The sequence below is a fragment of the Thermomyces lanuginosus genome (assembly GCF_041956635.1).
Source record: "Thermomyces lanuginosus strain ATCC 200065 unplaced genomic scaffold VTN49scaffold_32, whole genome shotgun sequence".
In the NCBI taxonomy this organism is placed as follows: Eukaryota; Fungi; Ascomycota; class Eurotiomycetes; order Eurotiales; family Trichocomaceae; genus Thermomyces; species Thermomyces lanuginosus.
In genome coordinates, this window is record NW_027192366.1 from 334,119 (window position 1) to 361,336 (window position 27,218).

General features: G+C 51.8%; 11 protein-coding genes across 11 annotated transcripts; 8 read left to right on the forward strand and 3 right to left on the reverse strand.

The window, feature by feature from the left end:
- On the forward strand, positions 1-1,491 carry VTN49DRAFT_4879 (uncharacterized protein; the record flags this gene model as incomplete). The annotated part of the gene is made up of 5 exons (XM_069412873.1): positions 1-255; positions 314-440; positions 493-616; positions 673-1,121; positions 1,178-1,491. The coding sequence occupies 5 exons, from the start codon at positions 1-3 to the stop codon at positions 1,489-1,491; spliced, it is 1,269 nt and encodes a 422-aa protein (XP_069266798.1).
- A 1,562-nt stretch (positions 1,492-3,053) lies between these two features.
- On the forward strand, positions 3,054-4,527 carry VTN49DRAFT_4880 (uncharacterized protein; the record flags this gene model as incomplete). Its single annotated transcript, XM_069412875.1, has 2 exons — positions 3,054-4,323; positions 4,406-4,527. 2 exons carry the CDS (start codon positions 3,054-3,056, stop codon positions 4,525-4,527), a joined length of 1,392 nt encoding a protein of 463 aa, XP_069266799.1.
- Positions 4,528-4,647: 120 nt separating this feature from the next.
- On the reverse strand, positions 4,648-6,076 carry VTN49DRAFT_4881 (uncharacterized protein; the record flags this gene model as incomplete). Its single annotated transcript, XM_069412876.1, has 6 exons — positions 4,648-4,810; positions 4,854-4,904; positions 5,110-5,152; positions 5,216-5,255; positions 5,337-5,455; positions 5,992-6,076. 6 exons carry the CDS (start codon positions 6,074-6,076, stop codon positions 4,648-4,650), a joined length of 501 nt encoding a protein of 166 aa, XP_069266800.1.
- Positions 6,077-6,261: 185 nt separating this feature from the next.
- VTN49DRAFT_4882 (uncharacterized protein) lies at positions 6,262-8,265 on the forward strand (the record flags this gene model as incomplete). The annotated part of the gene is made up of 8 exons (XM_069412877.1): positions 6,262-6,379; positions 6,448-6,492; positions 6,553-6,599; positions 6,656-6,736; positions 6,796-6,917; positions 6,983-7,816; positions 7,875-7,956; positions 8,017-8,265. The coding sequence occupies 8 exons, from the start codon at positions 6,262-6,264 to the stop codon at positions 8,263-8,265; spliced, it is 1,578 nt and encodes a 525-aa protein (XP_069266801.1).
- Positions 8,266-9,545: 1,280 nt separating this feature from the next.
- Positions 9,546-17,130, reverse strand: VTN49DRAFT_4883 (uncharacterized protein; the record flags this gene model as incomplete). The annotated part of the gene is made up of 2 exons (XM_069412878.1): positions 9,546-9,693; positions 9,749-17,130. 2 exons carry the CDS (start codon positions 17,128-17,130, stop codon positions 9,546-9,548), a joined length of 7,530 nt encoding a protein of 2,509 aa, XP_069266802.1.
- A 692-nt stretch (positions 17,131-17,822) lies between these two features.
- VTN49DRAFT_4884 (uncharacterized protein) lies at positions 17,823-18,131 on the forward strand (the record flags this gene model as incomplete). Its single annotated transcript, XM_069412879.1, has 2 exons — positions 17,823-17,907; positions 18,001-18,131. The coding sequence occupies 2 exons, from the start codon at positions 17,823-17,825 to the stop codon at positions 18,129-18,131; spliced, it is 216 nt and encodes a 71-aa protein (XP_069266803.1).
- A 242-nt stretch (positions 18,132-18,373) lies between these two features.
- On the forward strand, positions 18,374-22,288 carry VTN49DRAFT_4885 (uncharacterized protein; the record flags this gene model as incomplete). The annotated part of the gene is made up of 1 exon (XM_069412880.1): positions 18,374-22,288. The coding sequence occupies one exon, from the start codon at positions 18,374-18,376 to the stop codon at positions 22,286-22,288; it is 3,915 nt and encodes a 1,304-aa protein (XP_069266804.1).
- Positions 22,289-22,655: 367 nt separating this feature from the next.
- VTN49DRAFT_4886 (uncharacterized protein) lies at positions 22,656-24,182 on the forward strand (the record flags this gene model as incomplete). Its single annotated transcript, XM_069412881.1, has 6 exons — positions 22,656-22,694; positions 22,897-22,908; positions 22,962-23,043; positions 23,090-23,102; positions 23,171-23,266; positions 24,098-24,182. 6 exons carry the CDS (start codon positions 22,656-22,658, stop codon positions 24,180-24,182), a joined length of 327 nt encoding a protein of 108 aa, XP_069266805.1.
- Positions 24,183-24,213: 31 nt separating this feature from the next.
- On the forward strand, positions 24,214-25,051 carry VTN49DRAFT_4887 (uncharacterized protein; the record flags this gene model as incomplete). The annotated part of the gene is made up of 2 exons (XM_069412882.1): positions 24,214-24,353; positions 24,403-25,051. 2 exons carry the CDS (start codon positions 24,214-24,216, stop codon positions 25,049-25,051), a joined length of 789 nt encoding a protein of 262 aa, XP_069266806.1.
- A 63-nt stretch (positions 25,052-25,114) lies between these two features.
- Positions 25,115-25,489, reverse strand: VTN49DRAFT_4888 (uncharacterized protein; the record flags this gene model as incomplete). The annotated part of the gene is made up of 2 exons (XM_069412883.1): positions 25,115-25,257; positions 25,393-25,489. 2 exons carry the CDS (start codon positions 25,487-25,489, stop codon positions 25,115-25,117), a joined length of 240 nt encoding a protein of 79 aa, XP_069266807.1.
- Positions 25,490-25,541: 52 nt separating this feature from the next.
- Positions 25,542-26,994, forward strand: VTN49DRAFT_4889 (uncharacterized protein; the record flags this gene model as incomplete). Its single annotated transcript, XM_069412884.1, has 2 exons — positions 25,542-25,596; positions 25,655-26,994. The coding sequence occupies 2 exons, from the start codon at positions 25,542-25,544 to the stop codon at positions 26,992-26,994; spliced, it is 1,395 nt and encodes a 464-aa protein (XP_069266808.1).
- Between the last annotated feature and the right edge of the window lie 224 nt (positions 26,995-27,218).

The window sequence follows — 27,218 nt, forward strand, 5'->3', positions numbered from 1 at the left end:
ATGGCGGACACTCATGCGAACGGAAGCGCTCAAGCCCAAGGCGCCAACTCCGAGTATCACAACCAACTCACTGTGCCAGTCTCGCCGAATGTCCCTGAGCAAATCCCCGAGCTCCTTGAGAAGGTCCATACCCTTGGAAAGACGGTAGATGTAAACAACACAAAGGAACGGATTGCGTTGTTGGACAATGTCCGTGCCCTTATGTTTGCTTTGGAGACTCCGCGGGAGGCTATGATCAGGCATTGTTGGTCTTGGGTATGTCATTTTTCCCGCTCTGCAGTCTTAGCTTCAGCAGAAGCTTAAGGTTATCCAGACCACACTCTTGGCATCTGTTGAGGTTGCCGTTGACTTGGGCCTTTGGCATCTCCTGGCGAAGGATGACAAGCCGAAGACTGTCGATGAATTGGCCCAGGCAACCGGCGCTGAGCCGTTACTCCTCAGTATGTCACCCAAGAGTTGCAAGCAATGGCACAGTCTGACGATTCGAATCAGGCCGCATTCTGAAGCACCTGTGTGCTATGGGTACCATCATCGAGACTGGTCCCAATGAATACCGCCGCACTGGTTTCGCCATCACCATGACAATGAAGCGGTTCGCCGACAGCTACCCGTGCATGTAAGATTCAATCTGATCTCTCAAGAGTCGAGATGTGTGCGCTTACCTCTCCCTAGGACGAATTGCGTCAGCCACGCCGCGCTCGCCCTTCCCGCGTTCTTGAAGAAGAATGGCTACCGCATTCCGACGAATGGCAAGGACTGCCCATTCCAGGCCGGTTACCGCACCGATCTCCATTTCTTCGAGTTCTTCCAGAAGTATCCAGAGGTTGCGCGTCAATTCAACAATCACATGTCTGCCTACCATCAGGGACGCCCGAGCTGGATGGACTTCTACGATGTCCGCGGTCTGATCAATGGCGTCAATTCGGATGATGTGCTTCTCGTGGATGTCGGCGGCAATGTTGGCCACGATCTTACAGAGTTCAAGCGCAAGTGGCCTGATGCGCCTGGGCGCTTGATTCTCCAGGATCTTCCCGAGGTCATTGGCCACGCCAAAGACACGGGCCTTCCTTCGGCCATCGAGCCCATGCCACACGACTTCTTCACTGAGCAGCCTGTCAAGGGTACGTGAATCCCCGTTGTCCCATAGCAATTGCCCTCTAACATTGAGTCTCCGTAGGCGCTCGCGCATACTTCATGCACTCCATCCTCCATGACTGGTCCGATGAGAAGGGCCGTGAGATCCTGACGCAGCTTGCCAAGGCCATGAAGCCCGGGTTCAGCAAGCTGTTGATCAATGAGAATGTCATTCCCGCGACAGAGGCATCCTGGGAGTCCACCAGTATCGACGTTCTGATGATGACCCTTCTCGCTTCCCAGGAGCGCACGGCTGCCCAGTGGCAGCAACTGGTCGAGTCCGCCGGCTTGAAGGTCGTCAAGATCTGGACCGACCTGAAGGGTGCTGAGAGTCTGATCGAGTGCGAACTGGCATAAATCGATCGACTTCCAGACGAGGGAAACCAGTGAGCTCTTTGGAGGTCATGTTTAAAAGTTCTGATCTGCGCTGGATTCGCGAGAATTTATATCACAAAGTGTACATACGATATGGGATGAGGAATGGGACATGGTTTGAGCAATTATAAACAAGACCTAACTACCCACTATGGCAGTGGACTCCTCTTACTGCGCCGTGTGGGTGCGTTCTGGAGCCACGGATGCTACGTTCGTTAAAGTTTAGAGACAAGAAACAACCATAATATGGACTATTTTGCATATGGTGGAGATGATATCGTTCTGGGCCTAGACAAAACAGGTGCTGGTGACCAGGGTCTTAAGGTCAATCTGTTTTATGTAGGGCTTGATCTGTTAATTAGCCTCTACATGCCACGGCCGATTTGGGCGCCGGTGTACTATTATATACTATGATTTACGGCTCCAAAGCCGCAATGGCAACCTATGAAACTCACTTTGTAAGAGATTCTGAAGTCTAATCAAACATTCCTTGCAATCTAGAGCTCAAGACGATTTCGTTGGGGTTATGATATATTTGGAGATTCTTCGAATATGGCTCTGCGCTGAATCTTCGTCCTTACAGGCTGGAAGACAATATGTTACTTGACTCTGCGAGCGCAGTGCCTCGAGTATCACGTTTTGCTGGAGCTTAGCACTATCAACAGTCCATTGAAGTCTTCTATCTTTCGCTATTTATCAATTCACCATCATTCACCGTGTCACTATGATCCGTAGAAGTCCTTACTAACAAGTAGCGTTCTGTACTCCTACTTGGGCATTTGGTGACGGCCCTACACGGACGAGGGCCTTATCGAATATTGGACTCGAACCGGTCGTGTACGGAGTAAAGAGTATATATTGCAAACTCAACAGTCAAGATTCTAGACAAATTGGCTCTATAGTACATGTGGCCATGTCCTGGTTCATCATCTTTCTGGGGGATTCTTGTATGTGAAGTGAATGGCAGAGGTCCCGTTCCGAACCAAACCTGCTTACATAATCCATATGACGCATCAATCATGATGCGACCAGCGACTTTGATTCCCAATACCATATCAAGTGTGAAGGCAGGTGAGGCGATTTGACTTGGATTGCGGCCTTCAACAGACAAATACATTGACCTTTTTCTGAGTGGCTGCGGCGTTTCCAGTAGAAGATTTCGCCCCCTCGCTTGCACACAGATCATGGGAGATCAAAAGTGAATCTACCCTACTGTCATGACACCAAGAACCAGGCATTGATTGATCGGTGCAAATCTGTATGATGACACCGCAGGTCTGACACTCTGATATCCTCCATCCGCGGCATTCTCGATCACTCCATTTCATATGAGAATTGCGGACTGAAATTGATACTAACGCTGTCCCTAGGATGTAATGACTTGACATGTCGTATGCCACTTGCGACGTCCATTAGGTATAGCGTTGTCAGGTTTCTAACTGTCCAACGATGACCGTTTGAGAAGCCTTACTTTCACACTCTTCAAACTCAGTTTTAAGCGGATTGTCCATGTTTTCAGGTCCTTCATAGACTTGCCGTGCACGATGGCTCCGGAGCTCGGTCCGAACAGTCGGTGTCGGCTGCTAGAGCTACCGGCGGAGCTCATACATCTGGTGATGACTTATCTCTCCGCGCATGACCTACTGGCAGTGTCAACAACGTGCCGCACACTTTTCTCACATGCGTGCAATGATATTCTCTGGGCGAACCTGGTCAATGAGAATCTTCCCGAAAAGATCACCACCCCCGGCCCGTTCAGCACTTTTCGTGAGCTTTACGCTGCTCTCTATCCGTATTGGTTCATCCCACGGTATCGAATATGGTTTTCGGACACTGCCCATACGGGACGCATGATCGTCGCTCGGTATGACAACCGAAGGGGCGTGATCGAAGCGTACCGCGTCGTCGCAGAAAGGAGTCCTGATATTCAGATCATTCAGTGGGATGACGGCGCAGTGTTTGCCACCTTCGATCCACGAGTTCGTTTGTGGTTCGATGATCCGGTCGTCAATCTCAAGGATTGCAGATCTCGAGGCGGCCAACAGCATCTACCCGGCGAAGTACGGATGCCGATGGTTGCGGAACGCATCTTCAGTTCCATCGCTGTTTGCGCTGCCACTTGCGACGAAGGCTTAAGCGCTGAGATAGCTCCAGAGTTATGGCCTCCAGTGACGATTCCAAGTGCAAAGAGGGTGTATCGAAATCCAGTCGATGAGTTGAAGGCACGCACTGTCAAAGAAGAAAAAGAGAAGTTGGAACATGTGTGCAATATAGCTTTCCGTTTGATACAGTTTGTTTCTCTCGGTCCAGGTTACCCTGTCCTTGTGGCACATAACAACCCCTCTACATTTGCAACTCTACACCCGAGCCTCTATACGCCGACAAAAGAAAAGCCATATCAGGGCATCTGGGTTGGGGATTACTCCATGCATGGATGCGAGTTTCTCCTCTTCCTGCAACGTGATGAGGAGACATTACAAGCGACATCGACGCGACAGCATTACGAAATTCCTGATCTCCCAGAAGACGATGATGGTAACATCTCATCGACATCCGAAGAGAACCACGCCAACGATTCCGACAATTCCCAACTTCAAGGCGGTTTTCAAGTGGAAGACCAGAGTCCGGGCGAGTCAGGCCGACTGGAAGCTATCAAGCTCACAGGGGATCCGAACGTTCCTCGAGGGGAGATCTCTTTTGTTGCTCGAGACATCGGGCGGAGGGGAACCGTGCGAATCGCGGACAGAGAGCCGTTCAAGGGAGCCAGAATGGTGCGAAGTTGGGGTCATGTGGCGCATCACAATTTTGAGGACCGTAAGTCTAGATTTCCTCTGCCCCGTCGTTGGCGGAGCAAAAGTGCAAGCAATGTCCGTTCTGACCACTTCGCGATCGATAGCGCAATGGATCAAATCGCAACTCATTCTCCTGTCTCACGATTGTGTCGCGCATTATTGGGAGGCCATGCACCACATCTCCTACTTTCGACGCGTGAATATAGACAAACTTTTTGAAAGTTGATAGGTTCTTGAGAGCTTGGGGAGCATAAGAATCGTCCGAATGAGCAGATTCGAAGCTGGAGGAGGAAACACCTAACGCCAAATTGCCTTATTCATGTCGACAAGTGACGAGAGGAGAATCTCAAAAAGACCTGTACAGATAGATATAATCTTCCCTGACCGAACCGCAGAACCCGCTATTTAACGCAGAATGGTAAAACAAACAGCTGGACACCGTAATACAGAGCTCCCATCCATCACCGCCTTCGCTCAAACCACGACGAAGAACCGAGTACAGCGACAGACTGATCAAGAACCCACTCGCCGACGCCGAGATACTTGTTCAACCAGCGCTTGACCTCTTGGTTATCAGTGATCTTATCGGAGTTCAAACTGGGGCTGTGTAGATGGGTCCCCTGAGCGCACCGACTGCCCCACCCCAGCAGTCAACACAAACGTCGTGAGTGCTGGGATAGGGGCAAAGGACGGTGCGTTGGGACGGAACACATGTCAGCCATGATCTTCTGATCTATCCAAGCCTTATGGAACGAGGAATACTAGCTATCGGCGGGAGAGGGAGGGGGAAGGGTCGGTCGAAACATACGTGAGCCCAGTCGATCGCTTGATACCAGCGAGGAAAGCGGAAACTGTACACAGTCGTTAGCTCGATACTCGTCTCCTGGGATAGGATAAGACATGTGTGAACGTACCCAATACCGCGTCAAAGGCGTAGTGAGTTAGCCGGCCGAGCTAGATTGGGAGATCCGGGCAGTCAGTCTCTCCACCTTGACGGTCCTGACGGTTGGAAAGTCAAGACACTATTCCACATACCACCATGATGTCTGTGTTGTAGGATGATGTGCCGTGCTGTGTCGCAGTCTTAGCGGCTATCAAATCACAAAAGGAATCACTTGATGAACGCTTGGTGGCCAGTACAGGCTGGGGTCCAACTACAAGGGTTCAATATATCTGTCCGCCGGAACTCGTTGGAGCCTGGAGGTTGGAGAAACATGACCCACTGAGAGTCACGTGAAATCCAGCCACACGATCACACCACGTGATGTGATCACACGTGATTGAACGGATTTTCTGATCCCGTGATATTCTCCGATCTTATCGATAATTGAGAGGGGAGGATGGGCTAATCAGAATACGGCAGCCTGAACGTGTCCTAGTCATCCATCATTACGATGGCATTACGGAAATGGATTTTTGTAAACCTGTTGGTCAGGCACGACATTTTGTGAGAATAACAGGGCCAATTCAATGTCCTACAGCCCATGTTCCTGAAAAAGTACAGTTCCACTATGGCTGGCACGAGAAATGCGAAGGAATCATGGTAGATGTAGTGGTAATTGTCAGCACGGAGAGTACAAAGACTCGAGATGGTTGTAAAATTGAACGGTGATTGATCAAACTTTTCCCGACCACTTCAGTTTGAACCAATTGATAAACCAAGAGGGTCAACAACACTCAACAACTCAACAAAATTCAACTTGGCGCGCTCCCTCGTCCCTGGTCTTATTTTCTGTTTTCCTGAACAAGATCTGGCCCTGTCTTTGGCCTATCATTTCTCGTCCTCCTAGCTGCCGATCTCCTGACTACTCAGATCGCTCCCCTTCATTCCTAGCGCCGCTTAACGCCAACTGCCCCTCCCTCCCCCTCAGCGATTAAATTGCTTTTCCCCTTCAACGCCAGCTACTAGAGACACCTGCATCGATCGCAAAAAAAAAAAAATTCGTTCCTTCCAGTCAAAATGGGCTCTCCGTACGATCATCTCAGCAACCAGCTGAAATTGCAGTGGCACTCGAAGCTGCGGATCGACATGGTGCCCGCAAGGAACTTCCGCCGCACTTCCATCATCTGCACCATCGGTACAGTCGCAATGCTTTCTCCCCTTAGCTCCTGGGCATAGAGCACAGCTAAACGAAACCAATTGTAGGGCCGAAGACGAATTCGGTCGAGAAAATCAATATGTTGCGAGAGGGTATATCCCCCATTGATAGTAGACTCATTCAGTCCTCTCGTCGCTGACACGGCTTCCCAGCTGGTCTCAACGTCGTCCGCATGAACTTCTCCCATGGCTCATATGAGGTGCCTGCCCCGCTACTTCATGGCTGCATCGATCGTAGGGCTGACAACAGCGGTAGTACCACCAATCGGTGATTGACAATGCTCGTGAGGCTGAGCGCATAATGCCCGGTCGCCCCCTTGCCATTGCCCTCGATACGGTTAGTCCCGGAGAATCCGACTCCGTGGCAGTCTTTTCTGATGAATTTGGTGGGAACAGAAAGGTCCCGAAATCCGGACGGGTAACACTGTAGGAGATCAAGACATCCCAATTACTGCCGGCCATGAGTTCAATGTCACGACGGATGAGCGATACGCCAAGGCCAGCGATGACAAGAACATGTTTGTGACCCGTCGGAAACCCAGTCGACGTAGTGCGTGGTGCTGACAACAAACGCGGTTGTTAGGTATGTCGACTATAAGAACATCACCAAGGTGATCGAGCCCGGCAAGCTCATCTATGTCGATGACGGTATTCTGTCTCTGAAGGTCTTGGAAATTGTGGATGACAAGACCCTGCGCGTGAAGTGCCTCAACAATGGTAACATTTCCTCCCGCAAGGGAGTCAACCTCCCCGGCACCGATGTCGATCTCCCCGCGCTGTCTGAAAAGGACATTGCCGATCTCCGGTTCGGTGTGAAGAACAAAGTGGATATGATCTTCGCGTCATTTATCCGGCGGGGTGACGACATCCGCCAGATCCGGCAGGTCTTGGGCGAGGAGGGCAAGGAAATTCAGGTTATCGCGAAGGTCGAGAACCAGCAAGGTGTCAACAACTTTGACGAAATCCTGGAGGAAGCAGATGGAATCATGGTCGCTCGTGGCGATCTGGGTATCGAAATCCCGGCACCCCAAGTGTTCCTAGCCCAGAAGATGATGATTGCCAAGTGCAACATCAAGGGCAAGCCGGTCATCTGCGCTACTCAGATGCTGGAGTCCATGACGTACAATCCGCGCCCGACACGCGCCGAAGTGTCCGATGTTGCCAACGCAGTGTTGGATGGTGCTGACTGCGTCATGCTCTCGGGAGAAACGGCCAAGGGTAAATACCCCAAGGAGGCGGTCACCATGATGCATGAAACCTGCCTCTTGGCCGAGGTCAGCGTGCCTCACTTCAGCATTTTCGACGAGTTGCGCAACCTGTGCCCTCGTCCCGCAAATACTGTTGAGGCGATTGCCATGTCCGCCGTCAGTGCCAGTCTGGAACTGAACGCTGGCGCCATCTTGGTCTTGACCACCAGGTGAGTGTGTGCTGATGCATTTTCTTGACGTGATCTGAGGCTAAACTTGGTCAAACAGCGGCAACACAGCTCGCCTGCTAGCCAAGTACCGTCCAGTGTGCCCGATTATCATGGTGACGCGCAACCCGATCGCTGCCCGGGTAAGTTGAAAAGTGGTTCATACCCAAGCCGAGGTACCTCTTGCTGACAGTGTATCGAAGTATTCGCACCTCTACCGCGGTGTGTATCCGTTCATTTTCCCGGAGGCGAAGCCGGACTTCAACGTTGTGCCCTGGCAGGAGGACGTCGACCGTCGCCTGAAGTGGGGTATTTCTCAGGGTATGAAGCTGGGCGTTATCAACCGCGGCGACAGCATCGTCTGCGTGCAAGGCTGGCGCGGAGGCCAGGGCCACACCAACACAATCCGTGTTGTGCCTGCCGAGGACAACCTTGGTCTCGTGAGGGACTAAACGGGCCGCTTCGAATCCGAAAGGAAGCAGGTCTCGGGAGGCGTTAACGTCCACAAGGCCGACCAGTCAGACGGTCGAGCATCAACCGGAATGGCCATGGCACATCAAAGGCTGAAGGAGCAATCTTGCAGAGACCCTGCGGGCTCTAGCCATTTTGCCGTAAGCGCATAATATGTAATTTGCAATCTGTAATGACGTTCACAAGTTAGCACTTCAGTCCAGTTTGTGTATTGGCTCTGCTTTTTGATATAAATTGGGTTGATAGACAATGGTAAACCTGCAGATTGTTCAGACCGTGCTTATAGAGAACTTTCCTACATCAACTCAAAGACGAGGAATTTAGAATCAATTGATGGCGCTTTCCTTTAATTCAAATCTCCGCGTGAGGAGAAGGAGGGATCAAGTCTCCCCCGCCATCTTTTTATCCATCGGCATACTTCGGGAATGGAGGAAGGGGGGGGGGGGTTTCTAAAAGAACCCGATTTGCACTTTTGTTCAGATCCCGATCCGATGACATATTCGATCTTAAATCATTTCCGGCCAAGGGACGCATGTGATATTTTCATTTTTTACCGATCTCTCTCTCTCCTCGGGTTCAGTTGTTGATCATTTTGGAGAGAAACCGGTTAAACCGAGGAAGCTGCATCCCACTCATATAGTTATATTGCATACTGGAATACATGTAGAGAACTCCCTATTCCTGATAATTAAGAATGCTACGCTGATTCTGGTTTTCTTCATCGGATATTCTACGAGGTACATACATAGGTGGTTGCGTGGTAAGAGACGTCAGTGTGGGGAGAAGTGAAGCTTTGGCCCGAGGATAGTCAAGTATCCATTCTCCGTCGATCCGAACCCGGAATCTGCCGAGAGGTGTGCAGAGTCCAGACTTCAGAGAGGACGAGCTGCTACGAGTAAATACAAGGTACTTGCCAGATTAGTGTACAGAGTAAGTACAAAGTGATTTGGTAAATGTATGGGCTATGCGGTTAGGGGACCAGAAGAGTTAGTTATCGGGTTCTCTGCGATGCCAAAGTATGATGATACAAGGTCGCGGTTGCAGTGTACATGTACTCTACATACAAATCAATCGAAAACAGAAATGAACAGCCCGTGACGCCCTTGCCATCGAGATCATATACATTCTCATGCAACAGACATCATCAGATCCAATCCGCCAAACTCCCATAATGCAAAGTACATGCTTATCGACGTCATCATATCAGGTCATGCCATGCAATAAACAAACACGTCCGGAAGGAATGTTGTGTATTCATCACTTATTGCTGTTCATTATTTGCCTCCGGATGATTGCTGCTGCTGGTGTTGTTGCTGCTTGTGCTCTCCTCCAGTGGAGGCTTCATGTGAGAGAGGTGTTGTTCGATCCGTCGATTGTCAAAGTACGTAGAATGGAATTGATGCCAGCAACTGAATGCCCAGTTAGTTTTGAATCCTCATACAAGAAAAAAGAGAGAAATCTTACTTTGGCGCCTGCAGTACGTAGCGCGCCATTGCCTCGCGGAAGCGACTCTTGTATTCCTTTGGGCTCGTAACGGTAGGCCGATTCTTGCCTCCGCCGGCGAACCCGCGGTCTTTGATCCAGGACTCCAACTTCTTGTCCCACGTGTAAGTTCGGATGCAGTCGATAATCCCGACCACTAGCTCATGGCGCTGTTCGTCAATCGCGATCATCAATGAATAGTCCATGACGTTCTGCCGGCCAAGGAACAGAGTGTCGTTCCACACGCTTTGGCTGAGGAGCTTCTTGGAGTGCTCCCGAGCGAACAGCGGCGTCTCGTAGATATAATCTACCATGTTCTCGTCCAGCAGGACCTCGTCGCGCTCGCCCGTGCTCTGCACCTTGCGATTCCGCATGGAGCCCTTCAGATCAAAGATGCGCGTCGGGGATCGATCGTAGAACAGATTCTCCATGACGAGCAAGAACCAGTTGAACTCCGTCCCAGTTGCTGGATTCTTGATGATGACTTGGTAGAACCCAAACATTTTGGCAATCACGGACGGGAGCTCGTGGAACAGCGCCTCCGACATGATTTGGAAGTAAGCGGGCGCGAACTTGAGAAACGCCTGAGTCTCGATGTGCGACAGCGATTTCATCACAAACCGGTCATCAAGCGTCTTCAGAAACAGGGACTTGGTCTTGCCGCCTTTGGAATCCCACTTGGCGCATCGTGAAAGGGATTCCACTATGCGGTCCGCTACACCACATTTCCTGCGCAGGGCATCGAATTGCTCCGCATAGAAAACCTTGCACAGCATCTTCGCTTGCCCTTCTTGCCATTGGTACTTGAGGTGTGTTCCCGTCTCCCGGAGTAGCGCCTGTTCTAGTCGCTGCTCATACCGTGCTTCTGGACTTAGGTCTGGATTGCCCTGCTCTTCATCGAGCTTCTCGTAATGTTCTTGGATACTCGCCAGCTTGTCCTTGTAATCCTGGGAGTCCAGTGCAAACGCAATCAGAGAGCTTGGCTCGTCTTCGCGTACGATAATATTACAGTCCGCAAAAACGTGATCGGAGACTCTTAGCGGATAGTCCAACGGTTGCCATCCGCTAGAAGATCGTTCTGCCCAGAAATTCGTGAGCATCCTAACGAGCGTGTTCCGTTCATGTTTAGGCAGATCTTTCAAGTCGATGTCTTCTTCAGGGGCCAGCTTCGATTCCTCCGGCGACTCAACTAGTTCCGAATTCTGATCTTGATCTTCGTCGCTATGGGGTTCCTCTGGGGGTTCCTCTAATTCGGGAGTCGCTTCCTCGGTCATCGTAGGCTGCTCTGAACCACCTTCCGACGGAGTTGACGGCTGATTCGCTTGCTCGGGCTCGGTTGCCTTGCTGCTAGCATTAGCATCCGCCCGAGTCGAACTTTCATCCTGCGGCTGATCTCCCTCATTCGGAGGCGTCTCTTTGCCATTCGGAGACTCTTCACCTTCGCCAGAAGGCTCGCGTTCTTCCACAGCTTCCCGAACATTCCTATACACTTCAACGATAGCCTTCGACGACGCCATCGGATATGCCCGCGAATGTTTGCTCTTGGCAGCTCGTTGTAGTCTTTCTCGTTGGCGCTCCTTTTCAAACTCTTTGCTGAGCTGCTCGAAGTGTCGAGCGAGGTTGGACACGCGAGCGCCACTCTTCTTGCCCGGCACAGAGCGGGGAATCAAAGAATGGCCACTTGCTGCAAGTTTTCCAGATTTCAGAGCACTCAGACCAAGACGTTCAGACAACCTTTTATCTCCAAACTTGGTCTTGGCATCCTGTGGAGGCGGACTCGGGAGAGGTCCTGGGGTCTTGTTGCCGGAGCCTGATTTCACACTTGCCGCTGGTCCTTCACCGTTGGCTTTATCTTTCGCCGTCTGAATTGGCTGCGATTGCGCACGAAGTAACGGTGGCGTTCTCGCTTTTCCGCTGGAACGTGTGCCGCCCTCTGCCAACCTGGGAATGCCAGAGGGTGTTGTAGAAGACGGTGTCATGCGAGCTTTGATGGGTGCCCTCTGGCGACTGTCAGGATTATCTGTCAGGTCGGGAGAGGGTGTTGCGCCAAGTCTGTCGCTGGACTCCGAGGTTGGTGTCTCAGCTCCAGGAACATCGGCTGTATCTGTGTCTGTAGTAGGTTGCGGGCGGGCCTCGTCCTGTTGTGTCGACGATGATTGAACAGCAAGATCCAAATGCTCGGCCCCTCCCTGGTTGCCGATGACAGGAGGAGAAGTCGAACTTCTCTTGAGGTCCGAAGCGGCCGTCTTCTCCGTCGCATCCTGCTCGGCAGTCTTCTCTGCTGGATCTTGCTCTGTTGACTCCGCCCCGTCTGTGTTGGCGTTGGTCTTGTTGTTAGAATGTTCCTCAACAACCGAAACCAACACATCCTGCGCCTTTTCCGGAGACAAAGTCATTCGCCGCACTGGTTTTGGCTTCTCAGATTTCCCCTCAGTATCCTCAGCTTCTCGTTCCTGGCCTGCGGTTGGAGATTCTTCCCCGGGTGTCAGGGTGGTTGCAGATGCATCCCGATCCAGGAAGATCTTCCGAAGCTGAAGTGACGCCAACCGTTTGATATCTTTCTCTGACGGGAAGAAATCCTTTTCAAATTCGGCGAATGTGTTGTCCCATTCCACAACTTTTTCTTGTACGGATCGCAGGACCTCGTTGAAAGGAGTTACCTCCCAGTAACGCGAATTCATGTACTTGTCCTGCAACTGTTTGATCAAGCTAGTATGATCATCATTCGCCTTCTTCATGAGTGCTTCCGTCTTGTTGCGACAATCTTCAACCTTCTCTGGCATCACGCTCTGGACGTTGATGCCTTTCAGGCGAGCTTTGACTGACAACATGAACTTGTTGATGCGGTGTTCGGACTTTTTGTAGATTTCATTCCGGAGGCGAAGGTCATTGTCGACTTTCCAGGTGACCCGCGTCCTGGGCACGATGATTTCCAGAAGATTGATAGGATCGTAATGGATGCGGACAGCCATATCCTTAAATCCGAAAAACCGCAAATGGTCGCGGTGAATGTCATGAGGACAGACGCCGGCCCTCGCTCTGACGTTTACACTCCAAAAGGACAGCTCGAGATATTTGCCAAACGAATATCTCCATGTGCTTTCGGACATCGGCATGACTTGCGTCTCGTTGCCGCAAATCTTGCAACAACTCCACATCAGGATTGTATCTTGCAGTCCGCGAAGCTTAGATGGATAAGGCTGAACAAAGACGCTGATTTGAGCTTCACCATGAACGTATTGACGATGATGATTGATCATGGCATTCTCACAGCCGTTCGCCGCACATACCGAATGTGCTTCGAGACAGAGTGATTCCACATACTGGCCTAGGGTGCAATCTGCCTCGAATCTTCGATCATCACTTTCATGCTCGTTGTAGAATTCCAGCGCGAAGATGTCGGGCCCTGAGCAAGGAATGGACGTTGTGGTACACACTAGGCTATAAAGGACCACAATGTTTTGATGGGCGTAAGGGTCAAAGAGATTGGAATTGCCAGAGAGAAAAGCCTCCCATTGGCGCTTTTGTGTTTCGTAGTTATGCAGCGCACGATCATACTCCGCATCATGGACCGCATGCAGCACTTCGCGGACCTTTTCTGGAGCATCATCTGGCGACTCATGCACCATCTCCGGAGTGATGAGCACGAACTTGTGTGACTTATTCTTCTCGTCCCCCTCATTCACCGGCGGGCACCGATCACGTAAGCTCTTCAGATATGCCAGTCTGCGCTCCAACTCCCTAGCACGCATCAATAGATATGGAGGCTCGAATTTGACGAGAGGTGACGCAGAAAGAATCTTGGTTTCATGGCTTTGGACCAAGTCCTCATAATAGGTCGGCATCGGGATATCGTCAGGAACTTCCCCTTCCATAGTCGCGGCTGAGAGATCCCCCTTAGCGTTGTCTCGAGGCTTATCCGCCGTATTCGATTCAGGCACATCCCGTTTATCTGTGAATGAATCACCAGACGCTAGACGTCTGGCATTGCTGGCTGTCTCATCCTTTCTGAGGACATCCTCTGATGTGGGTAACCTCGCAAATTCGTCCCGCATCAAGCAAGTCTCGAGCTTGAGGTTGTATACGACATAGATCATGAATTCGGTGATCCTCTTCACCTTCGCCAAAACTGGGTAATCTGCACCACGCAGAACGATTGTGCACCCGAGATCGCTTGGGCATCCCGAGATGTACATATAAGTCTTTCTGCGACCATTATGCACATAGGTCTTTAAATCCACACTGCCACAATGGCCCGTTTGCACAGGGGTCGTGACAAGTTTGTCCATGGAGGTTATGATTCTTGTCTGCGTGCATCTTGAGACCGCTTCAAGAACCGAAGGCTTGACGTTGTATGCTGTTGCGATGTTCGCCTTCTCAAGAAGCTCGAGGGCTAAGCCTGAGACACCCTTTTCGACAAGTAACAGATTCGGTTTGAGCGCCGCAATTCTGTTAACGAGATTCTCCAAAAACTCTCGTTCTTGCCTTATTACTGGTTCTAAACTCATGAAATGCTGTTGGTGGCGGGCATATTCAATGGGAAATGTGATGATGACGATATTCGGGCGAGGAATACTTCGCGGCATGCTCTTCGTTGCGAGGTTTTTGGTAAAAACAAGCCCAGACACGTATGAAGTGTCACCAGGACGCCCGCCAGGAATTTTCTTCAGTTTGACATAGTGACGGATGTCCATATCATCACCACACTGAACGTCAGGATTCACGTCATCAGTGGCCCGCAGGAGGATTGGCAAGAGAGCGGTCTCCCAGCTATTCGGTCGAGGGACAGATGCATCTCTCAGGAGTTGTCGCAATAGCTTCCGGACATGCTCCATGCTGACCTTGTTCAGTTCGATCGCTGGTGCACTTGCCCCTCTCATGGACGAACTCCGCGTCATTTTGAACCCGCTCCGGGGTTGTGTTGAGGTTGAATGGCTGGCAACGCTGGCGTTCTGATGGTCCTGATGTAGGAGAGTACCGTCTTTCGACGCCCTCGGAGAAGCTCGGTGATGGACGCTGCTAGCCACGCTATGGGTGCGCCGTCGACCTGTCCTGGGAATATTTAAGCCACGAGAACTGGTAACGCTGCTCTCATCGGGGTCACGCGGAGAGGTATAACCTGTACTGCGATCACCTAGCCGTGGGCGCCCTTTCTTCACAGCTGCTAGGAGGCCGCCAAAGGATGCTTTCTCCTGGTCACTGTTTCCCTTAGCCAACGGACCTTCTGAGACGGCCGCGAGCAAGCTTGGCTGCTCGTCACCGCTTGATGCATCGTCTGAAAGGTACTGCGCCAAATCAGGATCGATAATATTATCCTTGTGAAAGGCGGAAAGGCGAGCACCTTGGTTGGCATCTTCCAAAGCACGGCGTTGGAAAGGGACCCGGTCCTCATGGGAAAATTTAGGACCGCGCATATGTTGTTGCCGCGAATGATGCCGCTTGTGGCCCATGGGGTAAGTTCTCAGACCAGTAGAAGACCGAACCGACCTCGAAGAAGTCGGCCGAGGCTGGGGGCGATCAGAATCGATTTCCAAAACAGCTGACCGAGTGTGACCATTCTCCGTCTTGCGCCTGGTTGCCGGGATGGCCATTGTGGGGGTCTTGAGGACATGCTCCATCGGCTGGGACACGATGGAAGACGCATCATCATCGTCGTCAGGACCACGGTTACCGAATCCGTTCGATGACAACTCTGGAGTCATAGGCTTTGCGGTCGCCGGCGGCGGATTTTGCTCAACATCCGAATAATCGGATGAATCGTAGTCGTTTGCCTTGATCATACTATCGCATGGTTTACAGAGACGAATAGAGCCCGACTGGCCGAATATTGACCCTGGGACTAACACGGTGCATTTGGAATCGAAAATCTGCCCACACGTGCGGCAATGGTGCTTCCGACGAAGGAATGTCGTGAATGGCTCTCCACACAGGAAGCAATCTTTTGCGTTCTCATCTCGCATCCAAAACTCTTTACTCAGCAGGTTCCTCCGAAGAGGAGAAGGGTTGTTCTGCCGGGAGTCAATCGGGCCACCTGAAGATTGGTGCTGCAACGATGAGGAGCTGGAATTCTCGGTCGCTATCGTCGGAATCGCCGCACTGTCGTTGGACGACGCGCGGGAGATGACATAACCTGGCAGTCGACCTTGGCTTGGTCGCGTGCCATGTCTGACGGCAGAGGCATCATCTGAAGGCTTCGATGCAACGCCGAGCTCACTTTCACGGTCTCCCAGGGAAGTGGCACTAGTTAAAGCCGTCGAAGTCCGACCATCTTGAACAGAACTCCCAAGGCTAGACACTTTTGTGCCACTATTACTGGCTGAAACGGTCACCGGGGACTCACTCTCAGAGGTAAGGTGAGGATTGGACTCTGCGCTTCCATGCAACGTCGCTTGAAAGCTCGGAGTACTTGTGCCAGAGCGTCCATCGCGTTGCGAATCCAGCCCTGATGATGCTGCAGTCGATGAATCTTGATTGCTAGCCCTCGAGTCCTCATGGACGGCTACATCGCTCTCGAGTTTCCAATTTTGCGAGGAATCAAGGGACGTTTGCCCTTCACGATATGGCTTCCCAAGCAATACAGGAGACGCCGACTTCTGGCTGTTAGGACCACCAGAGAGGTCGCTGAGTGATGATTGCAACGACTCTTCACTCCTTTCGACGTGTGGCGACACTGCTCCGTGAAGCGCCTGGAGCTTACCGCTGTTAGGTATCCCACCGGAGCTTGGCGCGTCAGTTCTAACAGCATTCACCGTTACTTCAGCCACCGTAGGATCGGCCGCGCTCACGAGCGTCGGAACGGGAGATTTAGGACCGGTCGTCGATGCTACAGACGCCTTTGAGGATATACTCGCCGGTTTCGAAGAAAGCTTCGAGCCCCGCAATCCCGGAGCGACCGAGTGGTTGTCGACAGCCGGTGGCTGAGTTTTGGATGTTGGTCCCGACTTCGGCTGGGAGGAGGTGGTGTCCAACGCGCCGCGGGAAGATGAATCGACGTTTTGCGACTTCGCCGTTGATTGATCAACCGCGGGTGCATCCGAGGACTTCGTCGAGCCACCGACAATATTCTTTACCTCTCCGACAGAAGCCCGGAATCGACTATACAGACCGCTGAGTCCGCTGTGGGGGTCTGCTGCGGCACTGCTCTGCTCCGCGGTACTCGGTGAGGGAGGTTGAGCAAACTCGTTGAAAACGGTGAGAGAGTCGGACTGATATGCGGCAGAGTGTATCTGATCTAAAGCCTCGTTGAGGTGCTCACGTTCCGCTCGCGTATCAAGCGAAGAACGAGAGCCGCGGCGTCCGAGAGGAAAGAGGATGGAGGAAGCTGACGGGCTTGACGGCTCGGCGGGCTTTTGCGAAGACATCATGACGAGTCTTGCGCCTCAGCTGCCCGAAGCAAATTAAGACAGAAGGACAGCATCGATGCGTAGCCGGAGCGTAATGCACTATTTATCGGACAAGTCTCTGCGATCGAGTCGAACCACCGGAGGACTCGTACATGAGGTCTGGTTGAACTCTAGCTCATCTGCGCGTTTATTTTGATGGCATGCGACCATATATATCACTTGTCTGTTCGGAAAGAGTTCGCAAGTTCTGGAAATGATGAGATACCCGACAAGAGAGCGGTGACGCGGAGACACTGGAGTGTACCAGAACCTGTGGCGTTGAGTTACCGTAAACAGTGATTCATGTGAATGGAGGAGCCAAGCTGTGGCGGACATTGTGGCGCTAATGTCCAATCAGGACTAACATTTGTACAATGATATTCCTCTTTAGGTTTAGAGAAATCTGTTATAAGCCAAATACCGTCTTTTTTGGGGCGCACGTGACGACGCGGGGCTTCATAATTGGGTCCAATTGTGGCTGGTATGGCATTTTGCCCTTTTCAGATTAGTCTCATGCACCCGTGTCGCGTTTGGGACTGATTTGACGTGAATTGAGATCGCGATAAAGTCGCCGTTTAGGTCGATCGAGTCTGTCAAATGGCAGACAAACAGTCACGGTGTACCAGCAGTGTCCTCTCACTACTAGCGTTGCTGCTATCGAGGTGGTCTCATTGATGCTTACGTATTCCGAGAGCTGTCTGAAATCGGTTTCTGAATCGGCACAAGAGAGCATTCGGGATGGCCCTGGCTCAGATTCCGGTTTGTAATCTATCTTGCATCCCAGAAGCTGCTTCTGTCTTCGTCGCTCGATCAATGGCATCGCGTGAGATTTCTATTGACTGACTGAAATAGCTTCTTTATTGATAGTGGATTGCTACAAATCTCGGCACTGCAATCGTCGACCATCCTTGCCGGATGCCAGCTACGATTCGAAGGCTCGTTCGTCTGCCACCATACATGTCGTGGTCCGTGCAAGGGCATAAGTTTTTCGATTGACTGCCCAGCATCCCTGGGGAACGTGCGCAGGCAGAGGGACAACAGATCTGTCGAAGTTGCTTGTACAAGTGTCTCATAAAGATTGCCGCCCATTGTTAAAACGAATTTGCTGGATGAGCACAGAAGGGTACATTTCGTTTCCTGTGACGGCCAGGGAATTCCGATCATTGTTGCAAAATTTCCAGCTAGCTTCGAGAATCGAACTTGAAGTTCTGGACGTGCACCATTCATGCAGTCCGTTGCATCGAGGTTGAAGCGAGTTATCGGCGTGATACTCGATTCCAATCGTGATAATCATGCTGATCAAGCTCTCTCACAGCAGACTACGGAGATGGCTCACGCAAGCGACATGAACCACGATCATGGTGGCGAAGAATCACCGGCTCGCGCTGCACCTCATTCGACTACAGTCGAGGATAGTGGCGAAAAAGGCAACACTCGCCGGGAGTCTTACGCATTTTCTCCTTCGAAAACTCCATTGGCGACTCAAGCGCCAGTTTGTTTGCAAATGCCGACGTCAGATGCTCATCACACGCTCGAGAGCCCGAAGTTATTGAGAATGAGCCACAAGCAACATTCGAACATGTTGTTATCCCGCATTTCCCGTTCTTCTACTAAATCACCGGGCACGGCACGTGGTGGATTCCGAGATACCCCCGCCCGTCGGACTTCGAGTCCGGTCAAAGATTCCGTCTTTTCAAACTCGGCAGTATCCTCGACGCCTGAGAGGCGCGACGCCATGGAAACCGAAAATGTTCGGCAGAAAGAAATAGGTTTCACTCCCCGCAGCGCTCGCACAATTGTTCGTACGCCTACTCCGAATGTCTCCTCCCGGGAAATTAGGATGACACAGGATGCTCCGACGACTCCTAAAAATTCGAGATTTCCCGAAGCACATGAGGAATATGGCTCTAGGTCGCCATCGTTGGGGGAAAATCACGCCATTGACGTTGAGCCACAGCAGGTGCGTGACATAGTATCTCTTGCCGCCAAGGAAAATACTACGAAGGAGCTGCGATCACCACAAAATCGTAGCCCTGCTCACCCCGCTACTACGGAAATCAATGCCAAAGTAACCGAAACGCCACCGCAAAGACATAACATTGGGGCGCCCATCGAGGAGGCAAATGAGGTGATAGCCTTGGGAGATTTACGGAGAAGAGAATCTGTTCCTCCTGTTCATCGAACTAGTGGTGCACTGGACCCTGGAATTGAGTCGGACGTTGGCAGAAGAAACGATACGGAAACTCCTAGAACACTGCAAAGACAGGAATTAGTTTCTCCTGTTGCATTGGAAAAGAATAGGGTCGGGTTGGATGTCGACGCGGGAACTGATGCGGCCGCCCCAAGTACACCACAAGGACATCATGCCGCATCCCTTGTCGCCTTGAGAAGAAATACGATCGAGTTGGATATTGGCAGAGGAAACGATGCCGTGATTTCTATAACTCCACGAAGACAAAAGCCCGCGTCTCCCGTTGCCCGGGAATACGATGTGACGAGCCATCAAGCACCAGAGACAGCTGGCTTCAATACTGGACAAAGCGACACGGTGATCCATGGATCATCACGAAGACAGCGCTTGAGGCCTCCTGATACGAGTGACAACGATACAAATCGATCAGTTCCGGCACAGTCCGGGTCAACTTCAACCCCAAGAGGTCAAAAGCAGAAGTTTGACGCTGGCGCCCAGAATCCATGGCAGGGGATGACTAGTATTCGTCGAAAAGACATCAGAATTCCAAAAGACCAAAGGAAGCTTCTTGACGAAGACTGCTGGATACCTGCTGAACCCGGACAGCCGACTCCACAAGGTCACGCTCCATTGAACTTGATACAACGGTGGAATGAGCAGATAATTCGACTTCGGAAAGGCCAAGGGCCGATATCTGAATCTACCCCGGAGCCCCAACTGCCCTTGGCTGACCCAGGAATGCCCACTGTAGCCAGCTCTGAAGCCTTGTCAGAAGACGGGTCGGAGAGCGAGTCATCCGCATTCACGTGGTCTCCGAGCCCCGTTCCTGAACGCGCACCTCCCCAATTACCCCTTGATAGCAGTCCGCTGCAGCGCGCTGAAAGGGAACCCGATGCTCGAAGCGTTGCAAGTCCGAGACAAAGAGATTCAGGGCATGGGAGACGGAATACACATGATCCTCCCATGTCCTCGATCAATGGTACACCGTCGCGTCCTCAATCTGTTCAGCGGGCAGAATCACTCTCTGGACCGATAGAAACGTCTTCACTTACGCAAGGAGCCAATGAAGAATATGCATCATCGCAAAGAATCCAAGATCATGGTCTCCAAGATGATTCGGGAAACGAATCTGGCATGGGCACATTGATCCCTCCTTTTGACCAGCCTGTTCAAGATGATCCGGCTGATGAAGTCAGCACTGTTGGCCAAAAGGCTGTATCATCCCAACATATCCAAGATCGGGACATGCAAGATGGTTTGGATGACGAATCTGGCATGGACACATCGATCCCTCTTGCCTTTGAACAGCCCGCCCGAGATGATCTTGTTGGAGAGGCAAACGATGATGCTGACGAAATGAGCGTCGGAAACTCTTACATTGTTCCTCAATCCGTGGACAAGGTTCAGATTTTGGATACGCCATGGCAGGAGTCAACTCGTTACGCTGAGCGTCATAACCATCAGGACTCTCCTCGGGCTCCGTCCATACACGAGGGCTCTCCGGCGACAGCCAAGACATCGTCACAGCCTGTGATTGCAAATTCTTATGACAGCAATGGTAATCCTGTTGCACAAAAGAAACCTCATGTTCGAACAACCGGTCGCTTACCCGTGCGAGCATCTGACGGGGCTGGCGACGATGATCGCGATGCAAGCATTCCATCGCACCAGCCCAATCCACTGTCTCACGATATTGTTCCTGACAGTAGTCCATGGAACTCAACTCAAATGTCGTCTCTGCGATTTCCCCCGTCTCAACAACTGGCTGATTCTCAGGCTGCGGAGAACAATGCACCAAGGGTTCCATCTCCAGAGGTGACGGGCGAGGCTCCAGCTGTGTCGCAGAAACGGAAATTAGAACTTCTCGGTACCGACCAACCCGCGACAAAACGACAAAAAACCTTCAACGGTCATGAAATGGATCGTGAGGTTCCGCCATGCCGAGAAGCTGAAGACCGCGAGGAAGGCAATGAGAATGTCGAGGAAGGCGTTGATAAGCCGCATCAAGTGTACAACAAGTTCAAGCGAGACTATCCATGCTACGAAGGAGACTTTACACACTTTGCAAGGATGTGTTTCAAGCTGCAAGCACTGAGAAAGTGCGGTCTCATGCTCAAATCTTTTCTCTGGGACGATTTCATCATTCAACACCTGTTGCATTACGAAGGTTATGTGCAATCATGTCTTCGGGCCGTTGAAAAGCCTAAGCCTTACGAGTCATATTTTTGCGACACTTTCACCCGCCCAGAGTATCGAAAGCGAAGTCTAAGCGGTCCCGCTATCGAACTGCTCGCCTCGCAATGCAAGGATCCGGTGACGGTGGATATTCCGGGAGCAAATCGTGACGAGGCGAATCAATCGTTTGCTGGTAATTTGGCTGGCCGATTGGAAGCTTCCAAAGTCAGTCTACCAAGGCATGGCAATCCGCAAAACAAGCAAGCCCGGCAGCTCCACATGGAGATGGATATGGAGAGGGGACCTGACCGTAATCATGAATCTGATGCATCGGAGCCAGTTACCCATCTCTCATCAAGTGTGAACAAAGATGGGGTTGGCAGCGAAACCAGGTTCCGCGATGCTCCAATGTTGCCCGAACCACCAAGTTCCACTGCCAGCCAGGCCGGGCGTTATAGCTGGCAGCTGACGTTAGAAGAGAGCCGAGAAGCCAACCTCAGCGCACTCACCGAGATCCTGCAGATGCCCTTATCCGGGCCCATTGAGCCCGGGTGGGCCGCTGATCCCGACACGCCTTTCAAGGTCTGGGCGCGGAGACATGAGAACCTCCTCAGCGAAAAGCGGAGGCGGGGATGGACTCCGTTGAGGGTCGGTCGAGATGGGGTAATTCAACCGGAGCAGTACATCCCCTTGGATTGGGGATACAATCTTGGCTGGAAGTGGCCCAGCAGACGGGAGGATGCGGGTGATGCGGGTGATCGGCGTTCTGCTTGATTCGATTGCAAATTTCAGCAAAATAATTCTATAGGGAGTATTTGTTCGCGGTTTGTTCAGGTGTATATTACTAGGAATCTTCGAGATACCCTTGTAGGTTTATGCGAAGGGCGTCTGGCTTTCTACGGGGTGTACCTCAGTCATAATAACTTGGTTATTGCATGGTTTTGATTCTCAACAGTAAATGAATCTTCCTAGGTTTCTCACTCGATCTCGCCAGCCCGGTCTGACGTCATTTTCCCCCCCAACACAAAAAGGTTGGTTGCATGACTGTAGATCGACTTCCTACCTATCCAATACCTAATTGCCCCCCACATTTCACATTCCTTTTTGACCTTTTTTTTTTTTATTTTCAGAGGGAAGAGCCATGGCGAGCTGGACATTACCAATCATCCCGCCAGTCCTCGTGGGTTTCTAGACCCATGCGACTCCTGGTTTAACTCCGTGTGTTTATATCCGATATTCCGCCACCGATTAGGGACCGCTGCTCTAGGAACTTGATCAAGGCAAGCTCACGCGTGATACTAGTCCTCATTGAGGATGTTTTTGCCGCCAAGGATATCATTGATATCATTTGAGTCCAAGCGTGTCGAGCAAGTGAACTGCAGTGCGATAATGTCGTATGATAGATCACGAACCTAGAGAGATCTAACGATATGTGCTAATTCGGCAGCATTTTGATCTGGCCCGGAAAGTGACAGGGTTTCTCGGTATCCGTGCCCTCCTCGAACGCACCAGGGCGGTACCCAGCACAGGTACTAGTACGAGTTAGGTTCCTCGCGGACTTTGACCGAGAATCAGAGGAGCAAGACGGGTAAGCTACCAAGAAAAGATGCATCTCATAGGTGCCAATAGTTATATTTCTATGACGACGAATTATAGCGAACCTATTGCAAACCGCATTGAAACCCATTCGTCCACGGCCAAGGAAATTCCTAGAAGCTCCCCGTGGAGATGGAGATCATCTTCTCGCAACTCGTATGCCGGGTGCACCGCCACATGCGAGCAGATCATTCTCGGCAAAAATTGAAAGTGAAAAAGCCTAATTGTTGAACAACTTTCCGCGTTGCAGGGTAGTTATTCATGTGGCTAGTGAATTGCATGAACCGGTGAGCACTCGACGGTATGGAGAACACAAATTCAGATTGGCTTGAAGCGAGTTTACCAGCCACATTTCCTACATTACATAGTTAACTTTTTCCCCCTGGTCAAAGCGCAAAAACAAACTTAACCGTTCGCAAACTTTTTCCATTGCTTCCTATTGGTCTCAATACTGTCCTAGCGCCGATCGGCATTGAGAACCCAGTGAACGAGTCAGCGCGGGCATCGGAATCGGGCTGATCTGCCACTAGCGCGGACCCCACCTGATCTCGCCAATTTGATCTCCAGAGTCCAAAAAAAGGGCAAATGGGGGAGAGAGGGTACTGTGGCTGGTGCCTGCAGCAATTTTTCAGTCCTTTTGTGGCTAGTGCCCTGAATTTTGTGAATCCCGGGAACCGATCTCATGTGGCTAGAACAGGGTCTGAATCCCCGCACAGCCACACACATGACTCGAACAATGGCTTTTTTAGGGATGATTTGCCCATCCATTATGTCTTACCGTGGCCGATTCGGGGCTTTTTTTATCTGTTGGGAAACTTTGGAAACTTTGGCCATGACGATTTTCTCGACTGGGAAAAGACTGCCATGGCTCAACTCTCTTTGATTACCGGCTTTCGAGAGCCGCAGGACGTATATATAAAAGCGTACAATGGACTATCCCAAAGCTGCTGGATTATGCTGTGCTGCTACTGAGCAATGCGGAGAAAGTGTGCTATCTATGATCCGCTCCTTTCATATGTCTTACCATCACGCAGAGGACTATTTTGCAAATTGCTATAATGTCAATCCTTAGTCTTCCTTGTTCTTCGAGTAGCAGCATTTGCATGTCACCTTTTCGTCGTCACTTGTCAACTTCTGGATTGAAACCGTCGCGTTCTTGGAAAGCCCTTGCTCCGTCGCTTTCTTCGGCTGCACGACAGTCGGTTCGACGTTTGCTCGGCTTATCCGAAAGACGTGGTATTCGGTATGTCCGGGGGACAGTTGAGGGCTTATCAAGCTGACTGTTTTTGCAGATCCTCAGCTCCGGAAATTGATAATCAGATAATGGGTCATGTAATGGGACCGATTGAGGCGCCCGGCGGCACCACCCTGAGCGCCGAGGCGGTTCGTATCAATCCCGAAGAGTGGTACCCCCACTACCAGAGCTGCATGAAGCACTTCCTAGACGTCGCGCAGTACACACAGACGATTCAAGCACTGGCCGCCTTTCTCAACATCCGTCTTCCCTGTCAGCGCGCCGTGGATCCCGTATTGCACTACGTCGATTGGCCGGGGCACCGAGAGTCGGACTACGTTACGGCACTACAGTCCCTACGATCCAGCGCGGTTTCGTTAATCCCCTACATCCGCCGTCTTGTCGTGACGGGCTCGGACACTCCGGCTGTCCTCAGCGCCATGTTCGGGGAGTCATGGGTCAAGGGGGTCGGCCCGTTGCATTCGCAGGAGCGCATCAATTACCTCTTTGCTGCAAAAAGCGGCGGCTGGTTGTCAACAAAGTCCCAGTACGATCAGTCTGCGGAAGAAACCGTGCCGTTTCTTCGGCCGCTGTGCAATGCACAAGAGTATGAGATTCGGGAGGCGGAGACTCGTTGGAGTGAGTGGTTGGCAATGGAGGATTGGATGCTGGGGGCGCGAAGTCCATGGGCAGGGGAAGAGGCATGAGTAATGATTGCACGGCACACGGCGCCATTCGGGCTGGGATGGGAGGCATAGTCTTTGAATTCCCTATTGCAATGAGCACTGCACACGTCTAATCGTCACCAGGGCACTCTTTTTCAAGGCGTTAGGGTTCATTTTTAGTGCAGGGCAATTCCTGGTCATATTCTTCAGTCGACTTCTGTTTGGGAGATACGGGCCAATATTCACACCTGACAAGACGATATTTATGGAGAGCAGCAAAGAGTATCAATCATATTCAGGTCCAATATGCCCCGGTTCAAGCATCCGAACAACAATACAGACTGCATCTCATTGGCCGGTTGAGTCTAGCCCAGCACACTAACCATACCTGGCTAGTACGACTTTCCTGTAATTTATTCCAAAAATGGCAGCTATACGAATCTGGGGACTATCTACGAGTATTTTTCTCGATAGAGTCATCATCCTCTTAATCAGAACGATACATCTGACTCAATTGCACAATTTTGGCAAAATGAGCGCCCCAAAAGCCGTAGGAGAGAACATGCTCTGGGGAGGCCGATTTACCGGTGAGAATTTGCAACCCTGCCAATCCCTCAATTGCGGTCCAAGCTTACAATCATCGAGAGGGCCTCGACCCCCTCATGGTGCAGTACAACCAGTCCCTGCCCTATGACCGGATCTTCTGGCAACAGGACATCCAGGGCTCGATCGCGTTTGCCCGTGCGAACATGCGGAGTGGGATCCTGACCGAGCATGAATTCGGCGAGATCCAGCGCGGCTTCGCTCAGATTGCCGAGGAATGGCGCACCAACACGTTTGTCGTGAAGGAGAACGACGAGGATATCCACACGGCAAATGAGCGGCGGCTCGGGGAGATCATTGGCAAGGAGATCGCGGGCAAGTTGCACACGGGTCGCTCGCGTAATGAGCAGATCGCTACGGACATGCGGCTCTGGCTGCGGGACGAGCTGCGGAAGCTGGAGGGCTATCTGATTGAGCTGATCAAGGTTGCGACGGCGCGCGCGACTAATGAAATTGACTACATCATGCCGGGTTATACGCACTTGCAGAAAGCGCAGCCTGTGCGGTGGAGTCAGTGGCTGCTGTCTCACGCCGTCGCCTTTGCGACGGAACTGCAGCGTCTGCGTGAGGTCATCAAGCGGGTGAACCGCAGCCCACTGGGCACGGGGGCGCTGGCCGGCAACCCGTTCCATATCGACCGAGACGCGATGGCGCGCGAGCTGGGCTTTGATGGCCTGCTGCCCAACTCCATGAACGCGGTCGCCGACCGGGACTTTGCCCTCGAGACCATGCAGTGGGGCAGCTCGCTCATGGTCAAGATCTCCCGCTGGGCCGAGGACCTGATCATCTACAGCAGCCTCGAGTTCGGCTTCGTGCGCCTGGCCGACGCCTACTCGACCGGCTCGTCGCTGATGCCGCAGAAGAAGAATGCCGACAGCCTCGAGCTTCTCCGCGGCAAATGCGGCCGCACCTTCGGGCAAATGGCCGGCCTGATGATGACCATCAAGGGCCTCCCGACGACATACAACAAGGACCTGCAAGAAAGCGTCGAGCCACTGCTCGACCACATCAAGACCGTCGGCGACAGTCTGCAGATCGCCACGGGCGTCCTGTCCACCCTGACGGTCAACCCGGACAAGATGGCCGCCGCACTGGCCCCCGAAATGCTTGCCACGGAATTCGCCGACTATCTCGTCCGCAAAGGCGTCCCCTTCCGTGAGGCCCACCACATCTCGGGCCGTGTCGTCGCGCTGGCGGAAAAGAACGGTGTCCCCATGGATACCCTGTCGCTCGAGCAGCTGCAGAGCGTCGACAGCCGGTTCGGGTCCGATGTGCAAAAGTGTCTGGATTACGAGCGGGCGGTGGAGTTGAAGGACGCTGCCGGCGGTACGAGCAAGCGTGCTGTGCGGGAGCAGATTGATCTGCTCAACTCGATGCTGTAGGGGTATATACATAAATAGATCGCTGCCACGGACAGAAATGTTCTTTTTTTTTTTTTTTTTTTTTTTTTTTGGGCATGACAGAGTACTACGTGCGACCGATATAGGACTGATTTATATATGCTCTGTGGGGTGTGCGCGCACCGTTCTTGAGATGAATATTCACGATTATTCTTGACGATTTCCGGTCACATACGTCTAGAATGGCTCGAAATAGAGGTCGCATA